This window comes from Pleurodeles waltl, chromosome 5, assembly GCF_031143425.1.
Source record: "Pleurodeles waltl isolate 20211129_DDA chromosome 5, aPleWal1.hap1.20221129, whole genome shotgun sequence".
In the NCBI taxonomy this organism is placed as follows: Eukaryota; Metazoa; Chordata; class Amphibia; order Caudata; family Salamandridae; genus Pleurodeles; species Pleurodeles waltl.
In genome coordinates, this window is record NC_090444.1 from 1,415,078,394 (window position 1) to 1,415,094,378 (window position 15,985).

Genomic DNA, 15,985 nt, shown 5'->3' on the forward strand with positions numbered 1-15,985 from the left:
AGTTCTCCTTTTACCGTATCTCCTTTTTTTCCTCCCTCCCTCTTTTCGTGTCCCCCACTGCCCTTTGGATGTAAATGGGACGAATGATGTACGGAAATGTTGCTAAAAATCAATTAAACAGATTTAAACCTAAAAAAGAATGCTTAAAATTGTAACAGAGAAGTGGGTGCAGCAGGTGGTATATGCATGAACCAACAGCAGCACACTAAAAAGGTAACTACTTTGATCAAAAAGCAAGTAGAGGCAAGTTTAAAAGGAGTGAGTAACAGACAAACTGGGCACACATGAGTAATTCCGGACCTACAATTAAGATAACAATAGAAACACTTTATTGGAGTATTATGGCCTAACGTGGTGGGACATAGAACTCCTAAAGAAAATATGATTAAATCTGTTCGATTTCACCCCTCCTGTTATAATGACAGGTGACTTAATGTTGTCATGGATAACAATGTAGATAAGTCAGTCAATAGCAGAGCCAAGATGTTTTCCAAAATGCAATCTTATATTAAATGTATGATTGAACAGAAGGGGTTAAGTGATATTTTGAGACTAAGCGCGAGACCGGACCATCGGTACACTTTTCACAACAAAAAGCACAGTCATTCAACAAGGATTCATTAGATTTTAGTGGATGAGGCATTAATGATGACATTCAGGGCATCAAACATGTAGCAGCACACTTGTCAGACCACGCAGCAGTTATTCTGCAGGTGAAATTGGTTCATGGGCAAGCTTTAAGGAGGTAAACTTTAGATTCTCCTCTCCTATTAGATCAAGGGGATGTGGAGAGAATGCAGGAGGCAGAGGAATTTATAGAATTAAACACCGGCTACCAACGCTGCATACGGTTTGGGATATGTTTAAGGCTTTCAACAGAGCAAAGTTAATTACTACATCCTCCCAGAACAATGAACAACATAAAAGAGAAACTGAGGGACTACATCTCGAGACTGACCTCTTGGAAAGGCAACTTCTAGATCAAAGCCTGTCAGCAGATACTACAAGTGTACCAGAGAGAGCTACAGGAGCAAAGGGCTCTGATTACACCGGTACTGGACGCTAGGGTGAGATGCAGGTGGAAGGTGAGTAAGAATATAGAGAGGATGCGGGGAAGCTGCTAGCATGGAAAGTGAAGTAAAGTTTAGCTAGGAACGCAGTGGCAAAGATCAAAACAGAGGATAGAGGAACATACCCAACAAGCGGATTATATGTTGATAAGGCTTTTTATTAAGGTTTTTGAAGACCAGTACACAGAGAATCTGGTTGTTACAGGAGAGAAAGTTAATCAGTGGCTGGAACGAGACTCACTAAGCAAACTCTCAGAATGTGAAGGAGTATTTAGATCAGGAACCCACACAAAAGGTGTTAGAAAATAACATGCACAGACGAGTGTCCGTCGAAAAAGGTAAGCTGTGCATCGATTTCTCACCCGCAGGCGAGACCGAGCGTTGTTTCTCCTTCTCCGGTCAGCATGCGCTGTTTTTCCTCCCCACAGGGGAGTGATGCGTGGATATAGGCAGCACTCGGGTCGCTCAGGATTGCATCGGTTTTCCGTGCCTAGCAAGGTTTGTGTCGAAAATCCTGCCACACGGTATTAACAAAACCACGCAATAAGGGTTGCGACGTTAACAGCCTCCGTCAGCGGGGGCTGCGTGTCTTTCTTCCAGCTACGTGCATTGATTTTCCAACTCGAAGCCGGCAGGGCGTCATTTTTCAGCCGCGACTCGGAAGGTGTGTCGATATTTTCCCTGCACTGTGGTCTGTGCGTGGATTTTCAGTCTTGGTCTACCAGCTTCACCTTCCAAGGCCCCAGGAACTGGAAAGGGGACCACTTGGCAGGGCAGGAGTCTCAGCAGAGAGCCTAGGTGTTGGCAGTAGAAGTTTTTGATGGCCCTGAGACTTCAACAACAGGAGGCAAGCTCAGAAAAAGCCCTTGGGGATTTCTTCACAAGCAGGAAGGCACACAAAGTCCAGTATTTGTCCTCTTGCACAGGCAGAAGCAGAAGCACGGTCAAAGCACTGTCTCAGGCAGGGCAGCACTTCGCCTCAGCTCTTCTCCAGGCAGAGGTCCCTCTTGATGTCCAGAAGTGATCTAAAGTCTGTGGTTTTGGGTGCCCTTCTTAAACCCATTTTGACCTGTGAAGTAGGCTTACTTCAAAGGAAAGTCTCTCTTGTTTGTGAAATCCTGCATTGCCCAGGACAGGCTCCAGCCACACACCAGGGGGTTGGAGACTGCATTGTGTGAGGGCAGGTACAGCCCTTTCAGGTGTAAGTGACCACTCCTCCCTTTCGTCCTAGCACAGATGGCTCATCAGGGTATGCAGGCTACAGCCCAGCTCCCTTTGTGTCACTGTCTAGAGAGAGGTGCAAACAACCAAGTGTCAAACTGACCCAGACAGGGAATCCACAAACAGGCACAGTCACAGAATGGTTTAAGCAAGTAAATGCCCACTTTCTAAAAGTGGCATTTTCAAACACACAATTTTAAAATCAACTTTACTACAAGATGTATTTTTAAATTGTGAGATCAGAGACCCCAAACTACATGTCTATCCACTCCCATAGGGAATCTACGCTTTAATCGTATTTAAAGGCAGACCCCATGTTCACCTAAGAGAGGGATAGGCCTTGCAACAGTGAAAACTGTATTTGGCAGTATTTCACTGTTAGGACGTATAAAACACATTAGTATATGTCCTACCTTAACCATACACTGCACTCTGCCCTTGGGGCTACCTAGGGCCTACCTTAGGGGTGTCTGACATGTAAGAAAAGGGAAGGTTTAGGCCTGGCAAGTGGGTACACTTGCCAAGTCGAATTGGCATTTTAAAACTGTGCACACACACACACACACACACACACACATTGCAGTGGCAGATATGAGCCATGTTTACAGAGCTACTAATGTGGGTGGCACAGCCAGTGCTGCAGACCCACTAGTAGCATTTGATTTACAGGCCCTGGGCACCTCTGGTGCACTGTACTAGGGACTTACTAGTAAATCAAATTTGCCAATCATAGAAATCAAATCAACAATACAAATTACACAGAGCGTATGCACTTTAGCACTGGTTAGCCACTCCACCCCCGGGGTTAGCAGTGGTAAAGTGCTCAGCGTTCTCAAGCCAGCAAAAACAGGTCTGAAAAAATAGGAGGCAGGAGGCAAAAAGATTGGGGATGACCCTGCATAAGGAAAAAAGTCCAAAAGAAGGAAGTAGGGCAGGCATAATTAGTACATGAAAGATAATTGTAATACCTGGGGCACAGTATTTGCCGCACTCTATACAACTGCACACGGTACACCGGCACTTGCCAATTTACCAGAAGTGTTGAAGCAAATTCAAGATGAATACGGGGCTGCCCTGGCCCTGGCCTTGGGGATGCAATTGATGGTTAATTTTGCCACGGTATCCTCAATTATTTTAAGCAATCTTAAAGGGGAAGCAAACGCACTAGCAGTGCGCATGTGGCTCAGTGACATTCCTCAACAGGATCAGGAATGCAAGCTGCCTAAGATTATCACAGAGACCTATTCTATCATTGATTGAGATAGTCTAGAGGCCAGACCAACTAAACTACAATTTCAGGGCAAATCTAATAAAGATTTTTCCAAGCAAGCTTCTGAGGGTAATAAGAAACGCTGGGATAAAAAAAAAAAAAAAAAAGAGGGGAGAATCTCAGCATACAGAGACCCCACAGAATAGATATAATCTCAGAAACAGAGATAATATAAACATGCCTGATAGATATCAATATACTGATATACGCCAATCTCGTTCCTTTCATGACTCATCGGAAAAACAAAGTGAGCGAGGTGGGCGATCAGAGCGAAGAACAGGGTATGTGAAACAGAGACAGGAATCACAACGCTCATCTGGGGTTTCACTTAAAAAGGAAGAGAAACTTCCCCAACAGAAAACTCAATTTAAAAAGAAAAAGGTGGCAGCAGTCGCAGTATGACATGCCACTCAAGAGGGTCCTCTTGAACAGGAAGTGGGCACTTGCACTGCTAGACAGCGCAGCAGAGGTCACAATAGTTCGCTGGAGTCTTCTATAGCATCTGGAGGTGAAAGCAACTGATGACTTTCTACAAGTAGAAACTGCAGACATGCGTGTCTCCACGCCTGATAGGGTGTATGAAGTAACGCTACAGTTAGAAGGAGACATTGAGCGCATAATAGACGCAATCTTTTGGGATGGCGTAGTAAACATATATGATGTTTTGTTGGCCGAACAAGATTGGCCACCTGAATTTGTCCGTACTTGCCCATATGGAGAAGATGTTATTAAACATTCTTTCTCGTCCCTTGTTCCGGAGGAACTCACTGAATCCTATGCCATTGATTGGGCTTTGACACAGTTACCTGCGTTATATCGCAACCATATAGGATGGGATAAAGAATCCCCCTACCATGTAATTCCCATTAAAAATTAACCTCAACCCCAACCTCAGTACCCAATAAAACATGAAGCAAAAGCACCTGTGAGAGAAATATTCACACAACTAGAGTACCAGGGCGTAATTGAACACTGTCTCCCAATGAATAATCCTTTATTTCCACTAGCCAACCGGACCATTCATACAAAATAGTCTTAGACTACAGACACTTAAACAGTCATACACACACATGTGCTATACACAACTCACATAGCACAGCACTGATGAACAACAGTGCATAAAAAAAATACCAAACAACACTGGATATTTCCAATGTTTTTTTCTGCCAGAATATAGCGCCTGAGAGTAGAGACTAAACAAGTTTCACTGCACTACGCTCCCAGAAGAAATTTGGTTGTTTACCTCAGAGGTATAAGAACAGCCCAGGACTGTTTGCAGCTCGTGTCACTGCAATTCTGCACGAGATTGACCCTGAAGCATTGTCCTGTGCAGATTATATTTATTTTACACATGATGAATTACTACAACATTTAAGATGGGTAGCCCACATTGTTGTCGGATTTGCTAAATTTGGCTACAAATTCAACTTCAAAAAAACAAAAATTGCCTTCCTTAGCGTCCTATTCCTGGGATATGAGCTATCAAGTGAAGCAAAGAGCCTAGTGCCACAATTTTTAGAAAAAAGCACACAACTGCAACCTCCAAATACAATAAAAATACTCCAATCTCTATTGGGTCTTCTATATTTTGACAGAATTTACATTCCAGATTATGCGTCATGCATAAAACCTTTATATGACTTAATATGTCCTGACTTTTCAAGTAAATATTGGACAGTCAAACACACATGAATACTTAGGGAACTGCAGACAGACATGCTTGCAGCACAACAGCTACACAGGAGGGACAACAAAACACACTTGGTCATCAGAGTAATTGCTGGGGCCATTGGTTTCACTTATGTAACTTTGAATGAAGGGGAGACCATCCCGATAGCTTACAAATCACATTTGTACTCAGTAGCAGAACAACTCTTTGCTCCCACAGAGAAAATTCTCACTGCTGTTCAGATGGCTGGAATTAAAGAAAGACCTCTAGCCCAGGGCAAGCGCATTATTGTCATTTCTCCGATTCGAGCCCTAGAGGCTGTCACAAAAGCAAACGTCCCAAACGCCAAAGCATTACATCCATGTTGGATACAACGGGCCACATCTTTGACAGCCACTGATGTAGACTAAATCTTTGACCAAAAGTTACAAACTCAAGGATTTCTGCAATACAAGCTGGAATATCCAATTCCAGCAAACACGCTGCCTATTGAACAATATCACAGAGTCATGTACACCGATGGCTCAGCACAACCTGCAATAGGCACAAAGCATCAATACTCTGCTGCTTACGCAGTCATGCGTGGCTATATGGAGGACAATAAATTCTGTCCACTCCATACATTTACGCAAGCCCTAGGGGATTGCACAGCACATTTAGCAGAGCTCAAAGCTATGGTGATGGCACTGGAACATATGGATCCTGCACAGTATACACTGATTGTTTGTGATTCATACTATTGTGTCTAGTCCTTCAATGAATACCTGCATTACTGGCGACAGCATGGTTCCAAGATTCTAAAGGCAACACCATTAAACACAGACTTCTGTGGGGGAAAGTAGCGGATCTGAAGGAAACGCTACCAAATGGCCATGTTGTACTCACACTTGGACACCAGCGTGTTGGAATACACATTCCTGGGAATACACTGGCTGAAGAAGCCGCAAAGTCAGCAGTGGCTATGGCTGCTGTTGCTGCAGTAACTCGTTTGAGTTCAAAACCGGCTGCAGACATATGGGCTGCTGTGAAAGCTACAGCTGATGGTACGCCCTATCCAAAAGCATTTCCTGACCAATATTCCTACCGAATGGGAGGTTTCCTGAATGCTGAAGATACCAGGCGTAGGGGTGCGAGATATTCCCAACAGAGATATAAGACCACAAATTGATTAAAGCAGCGCACGAAGGGGTAGCATCTGCCCATGCTGGTGTGGCGGCTACAATATCAATCTTACATGCCTGCTAGTGATGGCCAGGCCTCTACAAGGAGACCAAGCAGTATGTCCTTTGTGACATCTGCCAACAAATTAAGATTTCAACTGCCAAACGCCTGCCGCAGACACCCCTGTTGATTTCAAATAAACCCTTACAATGTGTGTACATGGACCGCTGTGGTCCCCTAACACTGGACAGTGCATACAAGTATATTCTAGTCGCTGTTGATTCTTGCTCCAGATTTATATGGGTGTGGCCACAATGCTCAGCTGACGCTCGGACTGTTAAAGATTTGTGAGTCTTTATCGGTACATATGCAGTTGCGGCTTTCTACTCAGACCAGGGCCCTGCTTTTGCCTCAAGGGCATTCAGGGACACCATGGCTTCGTTGGGGGTCCTACTCCAGTACTCGTCTCCATTTCATCCTGAGGGAAATAATGGTGTGGAGTGATTAAACCGTGATTTAAAGCAATCCTTAATAGCCAGTGTCTTAGGTACAGGTCGTAGTTGGCTTAATCACCTGTATGGGGTTCAAAGAGCACTTAATCTGCCTAGAAGGTCCCTGGGGGAGTCGTACTTCATATAAGTGCCTTTTTGGAACTTGAATGTATGTTACAGATCTTGATGGTCCTGGCGTGGAGGCAGCAGAAACACCCTTTGACATAAATGAACGTGTCACTGTCTTGCAGGATCTACAACAGTTCCGTGATGACACATCTTCTCTCAGTGCTGCCTTGACAGGAATCAAGGATGTACCTGTAATGCCTACCAGCTGGATTCCTAGTGTCGGGGATCTAGTACGTAAAAAGGTTGCTGTGAAAAAGCAATTTGGTCCTTCTTATTGAGCACCAGTCCCAGTCTTGGGAATCCACGGTACCAGAACTGTAATTCTACCACCGTTGGCAGGTGCCAAAGGAAATCGTTGTGTCTCCATCGACAATTTCAAACTACACCATGTGGCCAATCCTGCACAGCAGACCAAGGGGAACAACCAGTAGTTCCTGAATCCCTCTCACTACTGGTCAAGAAGTTCCTCTACAAGTTGTGAGCAACAATGCCAACACTTCTCAGAGCTTGGGGAGGGTGGAAAATGATCTTCAATTGGTTCCACTAACATCAAATAATACAGAAATAGATCGATTCAATACAGCTTCAACACAAACGGATGGTGCGATTTAGTCAGTGCCACCGCAAGAAACACCAACTCCTCTAACTAACACAGCACCAGTTTTTGCACAAACTGCTTTTGGATATTTTGCTGATAGAAACGACGACATCTCAGACTCATTCGCCTCTTCAACACCTGAACTGTCAAACGCATGTAAGCTAATGAACTGGCTTAAAATAGCATACTTTTTTCTTCCATGGAACTATCTATGGCTTTCCTTGACTTTAATAGTTTTCTTACTTTGGATTGGTTTTGTCATAACTTTCTTTTTGCTAATAAACTGACATTTTCTTCCTGAAAAATCAACAGTTGAACTGGTGGATGAGGTCTTAAAACCACATTTTTCATCACAGAAGGTCCGAAGAGACTTGGCTTTTGTGAACATTTCAGCAATACCTATTCCTGATGGGATTGTTTGGGATAAAGAAACTTTTGATATATACGGCCCTACAGACGTCATTCAAATACCTTATGTGTTCAAACTTTTGATGAATGATATAATAATATCAGGGATTGTTTCTGATGATTCGGATGTGAAAACAGTTGATTCTATGATGACTGAATTGCAGTATTACACTGTTTTGAAAACGAAGATGTTTATCAATCTAAAGAAAATTATGGTGACATGTTTTGCCATTAATTATTATGGGCACCATTTCATACATAGAGCAAGCAGCCCCAAAACTGTTTTTAATTATACACAGTGGGAACATTGTCTGACTCCACCACAAGGGAGTTCCAAAACGTATTCTGAAAAGTTTACATATTTTTCTGGGCAAGAAGTTAAAAATGCTGAGTTGTATTATTTTAAATTGCCACCTACTGAAAACATACGCATATTATTGACAAATACAAAATGTATATATTCGGATTCCTTTGTTTCCTGGTTGACTATAGAAGGCTATGAATATTGGCTGAAGTCAATTGACTTAAAAAGTGTGTGGGGAACTAGACATTGGCAAATAAGGTGGAATGAAGCTTTATTTAGAGCATGCCTGATACATGTACAAATGATATTTTTAAATGAAACAATGCAACCAACAAGTTGTCTAGGCTTAGCAAAGATCAAAGAATTAAACACCCACCCACTATACCTGCCCTGGCAAAATGTTACAAATGGCAAAATTTACAAATGCAACTGAAGATCAGCTCGATGAATGGTTCCAGAATGGTACATTTAATGTTTCACTGACCTGTCCTGGCGGATGGTTATTGTGGCCAGTAGATACCAAAGGGTGTCACCGACGTTTTATCAACTCCTCAGGGGGTTTTAGAACTAATAGGCCAGACCTTCGCTATATATCATCCAAACATGCGGGTATAGTTACAACATACAGTGTAGGGAAACTATGCCAGCAATGGTTAAGAACTTCCTCACTAGATGCGGGCAGAGAACACCTTAGTCTCCTGTACAATAATACTGACTTACAGGATTTCCTGTTAGGCCCCAGAAAACACTGCAGAAAGCGTTTCTTATATGAAGTACATAATGAAATATGGAAGCTTTCCCTACAAGAAGCAGCTACCCGATTAAGGCAAATAGACCAAGAAAATCTAAGAAAGGCATTAGGTGTTGTGGATAATGGGATTAATACCCTGTCCGACTGGATATACTCTTTAAATAAAATTGACTCTAGTGCTATAGACATTATATAAACAGATATGTCTTCCTTACACCATGGACAGAGTCAGCTACGGTCCATTATGCAGTTGGGTTGGACACTTCAAGACCTGAAGGCGGATCGCGTTCCCTGGAACATGTCAGCGCAAGGGAAATGTTTTCTTCCTTTAATTTAACGTGACAACAATAACTAATGGCTAAGAAAGAAGCAACTTATGTCATGCTAAACATTGAGAAATTAGAAAAGTTGTCTTTTACTGTTGCTGAAATACCATCTGCTGAGAGGCTAATACACGGGCTCATTAATCTGCCTATCTCTACACTTTAATTCACCTCCTGTTTAAAACACATTCCGGTAGGCAGATATGAAAGGCTGGGAGATAGTTACATCCATGAGATGTGTGAGCTTCCCTTCTCGTACAAATGTCTCAGTGGTATGAAAGAAATCTTTCTTAGCGGTAGTGAATGCGAGACTTCAGCCATTCGATGGTTTGTAAACAGCTGTCCTTACCTGGGGCGTGTAACGCTTCTGCAGCAAATTTAGCTTGTTATCTGAAGGGAGTTCCGGTCCCCTTGATTAGACTTACGTTCCAGGGGCTTTCAAACGTCAGCTATGTCCTCCTCAACGATGAGGACTGTTGTGGGATGCGAGCTGGAATAGTTTATGTTGTTTCGGTCTCCAACATTGTTACATGCTGCGGGAACGTCCTCCCACCCCACCCCCCCACTAAGATAAAAGAGGTAGCTGACATTTGGTATCACATTGCTACTTCGAATGTGAATTTTGACAAGTTGAGTAGACTCAAGACTTTTTTTTGTTTCAAAAGCATGTGGCCCTTACATCTGCACGCGAGACCTACGTACTTCAGATGGCAAGGTCGTCAGCAGAGATAAAGTCCCTTTTAAGTACAAACTTTCTGAGACACTTTTATGAACTGGTGGGACGGATATTTAATGAATCCAGTACAACTGGAATCGCAAGCTTCTTTAAGGCTGTTGGTTGTGGTTTCATTCACACCTTCTCTTCCATATTTAGTCTAATACCATCGGCCATTTTCTCTAGTATTTTCGGGGGATTTCCAATAACTTTGGCTTTATTAGCTGGCATTTCGCTGTTCCTATTTTTATGCGCAATTACTTTCCCGCCACAACAATGAGTAATGAAAGCGCTCCCATCCACGCAGCTGTGTCGTTAACGCATGATGCAGTATTTTGGAGCAATACTCCTGGAGCAATTGGTCTCTGTCATTCAGACCGGTTTTGCATTGTGTGCAGCCCGTGTTTCGGTGCCTCTGGTGCTCTTTCAAACACGCACTGGAAGTCTGTCTTTCTACGTAGCGCTTGCTTTCGTTGGACGTTGATCTTCTCGCTGAGGGCTCATTACCAGACATGCGCGTTGAGGGTTTGTTTGTTACGGGAAGCTACTTATGAGTTGCCCTTCCTGGAGGATGTGGCTCTTAACTCCTCATTTGGCACACCACGGAATGCCGCCTTGGCTGATGTTGAGGCTATGGAACACGACTGCTCCTCGATCCTTCTTGGCGATGCCTTTCCAACTTTAACACCTGCCGAAGTGGAAGATTTCCTGTCCAATTGATCCCAGAATCGATTGGCACTTTTCACAAAATTACTCTAGAAATTCAGTCTTTTTATGCCACATGTTCACGTTTTAAATTGTCCTTTTTTATGTTCACGTGTCCCTTTAACTTGTCATAATTGACATACATTTTTACATGTATATCTTAGGTTGAGCTTTTTAGTAACAATTTTATATGTCATTAGGCTTTGAACCACCTTCAACCGACAACGGGAGGGTGTTGTGTAACGATTTCAGCTATAACTCCAGGCACGTTATTTTAACACACTAGGCCAAGGCGCTGTTCACTCTAACCTAGATATATTTTATTCAGCTTTATTTTATTATTGTTAGAATAGCCACTTTTACGGCCTTGTTTTATTTTCTGTTTTGCCTAGGCCAACACTCTGTTCTCAAACAAGACATTCTTGCTCACTCTGTGCTTCTTCCAAGGCAACAGCAAGGTACATTGCCGGTGAACGTGGTAGAAGTTTAGTCTCCGACATTCGTAGAAAACACACATCCTTATGTAGGGACATTTTCTCAGAACATCAGCTGTGTTATTATAAAAACACTTCCCTGTCCCTTACACGGTAGAGGGAGATTCCAGCCAGAGAACCACATCTGTATGCTGATTGCCAAATGCTTTGCTGCAACTGTTTTGCAGACCGTGGGCCTTTGCTCAGGTAATGGGGGTGGATGATGTCTTCCCAGGGGAACCTGAAGGGCAGAATTAGAGCTTAACACGCTGTGCTCTATTATAGCCTAGGTAGGAGTTAATCTACTGACTGTAGTGATAATATGGTAGCGTTATTCTCATGCTTCACTCTCCTTGTCACAATTATAATACTGTCATGCTGTGTCGTCCTGGTTATTGCAGCTCACGCTTTGATATCTAAGTTGCAGTTGCTTCATTAAAAACATTATTGAAACATATACTGCCTCTGTTTGTCATTGTATATATGAGACTAATGTAACTGAGAGAAACAGATGAAACCTGAGTGACCATAGCTTGCCTGAGAAACCAATTATGTCATGCGCTGCTCAGTCATCCCTTCCCTCGGGCAGAGATGATGCACTGCTACTTGGCTGGAGCAAAATCTGGATTGGAGCGACAGGTGTCACCTGCCGGGGGTCAGACTCCGTCTCCCCACACCACGGGCAATTCTGCCGCTCAAAATCCAGTAGTCTCATTAGAATAATGAGAGCCTACAGGACAATGGAAAAAAGTAGAATAGTGAAGCGTGATGCTGAAACAGTAAAGAAAGATATTAAAGTTTCTCAAAATAAAAATTAAGTATTTTATGACACCAATTGTGGTACTAAACAGGTCAACATAAAGATGGGTCGGAAAGTTCACATAAAGAATGGTAGAAAATCTATAACCCAGAACTCGTTGAATCCTTCTGGAATTAGAACATTACTGGGAAGAACTGTAAAGAAACCAAAAAGATTTGATGAATTAATTTGTAATTAATTGTGCTAAAAACTTAATAGTGTTTAAATAGATCTGATCTTTGTTTGGAAAGGGGGGGGGAGTAAACAGTTGTTTTTAGTTACCATTAGCCCACCATCTTTTTAGCTTCTCCTTTAGTCATGTGCTGTTGCAAAAGCATGTAGTCAGTGGTGTTGGTGATATCCAAAACACAGCGGAAACTACAACATTCTAAATAGCTGTTCTTTCAAACTAGTAGAATATGGATCTATTTTATGGCTGTGCCTCTTACCTGATTTGCTCGTTCTAAAATATTAATCAATTCAGCTGCCACTCTCCAGTCCTTTCTAGTAACAAGGGTTATCGATTCACCTGTGCGGCTACAAATAACGAGAAGGAACATTTTACAAATAAACTAGGGATGACATTTTTAAATAAAGTGGGTAACATTTACACTAGCAGTGAATACCTAAGTTAACACCTCCTGAAGGCTCTCAATGGATTGGGTGCATGCCAAATATCTTTTTCTAAAAACGTTTGGCAAAACCGGAACAAACAGCTATTAAAAATACCTCTCAACAAGAGAGTAAAGCAGATAATATCCTTCACAGTACAATACAAACGGATATCAGTAATATGACTTGGGGCTTGATTAAAAGAGGCCCAGTTAATGGTGATATATACAGCAGTTCCTGTTACTGCATACGCCACAATTACGAGTTTCATTGAAAACAACGACCCCCATAGTTAACCCCTCCAGGTAAATAGCTGGAAAAAATAAATAAAAATATCAATAGGTGCAAGGGAAAAAGGCACGGAAAATACCAAGGCATGCAGATTTTGGACAGGGACCAAAATCCGCATGGTATGCCCAATTTTCACGTATGCAACTTGTAATTATTGTTACTTATTGCATCCAGCAAATAACGAACCACATGCTATTGTTATTTTCCTGATGAACAAGTTACTTACCTTTGGTAAGCCTTTATCCGGTAATGATCTAACTGCAGATTCCTTACCTTAGAATATTCCTAGGTGCCAGGCTGGATCTGGACCTTTTTGAGAAAACTGGTGTTACTGAGCAAACTGGTAGGTGGTGTAGTTCTGCTCTTCATGGTGATATCCATGTCGAAAGTGACTTTTGTGGTGCCTATATAGGCACTACCCCAGCACGCTGACCTCAGTTCTTGACTATTTTTCCTGCACCAGAAGCACGGAGACAAACTGAGGAGGACTTGTGTGCCTGTGAGGTCCAAAAGTATCTCTCAATGTTCAAAGGCAGTTCGCCAAATGGGGATGACCAGTAAGGAATATCAGTTAGACAGTCTCCAGCAGCTAAAGCATTCCAGAAGGTAAGTAACTTGTTCATCAGATAGAGGCTTCCAGCCGGATAGTCATTACCTTAGAATAGATACCAAAGCAAATCACTTTCCGGAGGTGGGTCTGGAACTGTTTTAAACTAAGAAGTCCCAATGGACGCAGTGGGCAAAATGCCCATCTTGCTGGACCTGGCTGTTGACGCAGTAGTGTTTAGCAAACCAGCAACAATGCCCACGTAGCTGCCTGACAGCTGTCCAGTACTATGGCTCCTCTAGCCAATACAGTGGTTACAACTCTAGCTCTGGTAGAGTGAGCTCGAGAGATGGGTCTCTTCTGAATTGCCTTATCTTTCTTCGCCCCTGAAAACACAACAGAGTTGATTGTCCACCTGAAATTCTTTGGTAAGATAAATATAAAACAATAATGCTCTTTTTGGATCCAGGTGCTGGAGTCTCTGCTCTTCTTTAAAAGGATGAAAGGGGGTTGGGGGTAGAAAGTAGGCAGGGTGATGTTTTGATCAACAAGAAAAAGTGTGACCACCATTGGCAAGAAGGATGCTGTAGTTAAAAGAACCATTTTGTCTGGGAAATATGAAGTGTAGAGAGGGTTAACTGAAAGTACCTGCAATTCACTAACCCTCTTGGCAGATGTTATCACCACAAGGAAGACAGTTTACAGAGTTAGGAGTCCGAGTGGGCAGCTGTGCATCAGCTCAAAAAGAGAACAAATTAAAAACATAAGAACTAATTCAAGTCATAATAGGGCATAATGAAATGTGTGGGAGGAAACTTGCTGTAAACCTTTAAGGAATCCATTCACAATGGGTGCCTTAAACAGGGAAAGTTGGTCCAGCAACCATAGAAAGGCGGACGTGGCAGACTAATATCCTTTAACTGTGCCCAAAGCAAAGCCTTGTTAGGCTAGAAGCGGACAAACAGAAGGACTTCAGACAAGGGTGCTGACAGAGAATCAATGGCTTAAGATGTACACCAAGGCAAAAATGTGTCCCATATGCAGGCATAGATGGTTTTGGTAGAACAACAGCTGACTGCCGGGATGACATACCACACTTCGGAAGGAAGATCAAGCACCTTGAACTGTCGCTGCTCAATCACCACGCATTCAGTCAGAGACTGATCAGATTCAGGTGCAGTACCCTGCCCTGTTGCTGCTACAGAAGATCCACACAAAGAGGTAGCCTAACTGAAGAAAAATGCTCAGAAGTTCAGGATACCATACTGTTTATGCCCCATCCTGAGCAACTAAGACAACTCAGGCCTGGTCATTCCTCATCTTCTTGAGAACTCTGAACATGAGGCGTATCAGCAGAAAGGTGCATATGAGCCTCCAAGCAAGAGCTGCCTTGGAAACTCTAACGCATAGAAGTGCTAACAATGCATGTTCTCGGCAGTGTGAACAGATCTACCCAAGGTTCGGCTCAATCTTGGAAGATGCCTTGTACCATCTCTGGATGAAGACACCATTCATGATCTGCTAGGCAACAACAGGTGAGTTTGTCTGTGCTGGTGATAAGAGAGCCTGCTAGATGTTAAACCACCAGGAATATGCCCTGATGTTCCAGCCATGTCTAGAGACATTGAGACTCTTGACATAGGGTCCACAGCCCAACCCCTCCTGTTTCTTTAATACTACCATGGCAGTGGTGTTGTCCACAAACACTTGAACTAGCCTTCCCTAGATGGAAGGAAGAATAACTTTAAATGCCAGATGGATCGATCTCAAATCCAACAGACTGATGGGGAGCTGAATCTCCACCAGAGACAAGAGGCCACTGAGCTCCACTTCTTCCAAGTGGCCGCCCCAACGCAGAAGTGACACATCTATCACTGTGAGCTCTGGATGGGGGAGGGGAGAGATATGCTGTAGAGCCAATTGAGGTCCTTGAGCCACCACTGCCAGACTTTTGAAGTTCCCACCGATATCTGGACCAGGACAGAGAGACTCCCATGTTGCGGTGCCCACTGGGTCTTTATATACCATTCCAGAGCCTGCATATGCCAATGGGCATGTTTTACCTACAGAATGCAGGAGGCAATTAGACCGGGCAGCCTGAGTCAGTCTCAGCGAAATACCAAGCCTCAATCATCAACTGCCTTTTTTTTTTTTTAAACGGTAGAAAAGTACTCTCTTTTTGGCATGTTCCCCCCAATTTCTGTTTGATGTCAGTGTGTTTGACTATGTTCACTGGGATCCTGCTAACCAGGACCCCAGCGATTATGCCCTCTCTTATAAAAATGTTGTCACTGCATACTGGTAACCCAGTATTTCACTCAAAGTGTCATACTGGTGCCCCCTTATAAGTCCCTAGTATATGGTACCTAGGTACCCCAGGGCATTGGGGTTCGAGGGGATCCCTATGGGCTGCAGCATTTGACACCCATAGGGAGCCCATGCAAAGGC

The 15,985-nt window shown here is 43.2% G+C and overlaps 1 protein-coding gene across 5 annotated transcripts in view; it reads right to left on the reverse strand.

Annotated features, from left to right (window-relative positions):
- Positions 1-15,985, reverse strand: part of DDX43 (DEAD-box helicase 43) — a 576,458-nt gene that overhangs the window by 177,885 nt on the left and 382,588 nt on the right. For all 5 annotated transcript variants that reach the window (XM_069235691.1, XM_069235689.1, XM_069235688.1 and 2 more), the window contains one exon: positions 12,537-12,624. In XM_069235691.1, the coding sequence (XP_069091792.1) occupies positions 12,537-12,624 (88 nt within the window). The remainder of the gene's footprint in view (positions 1-12,536; positions 12,625-15,985) is intronic.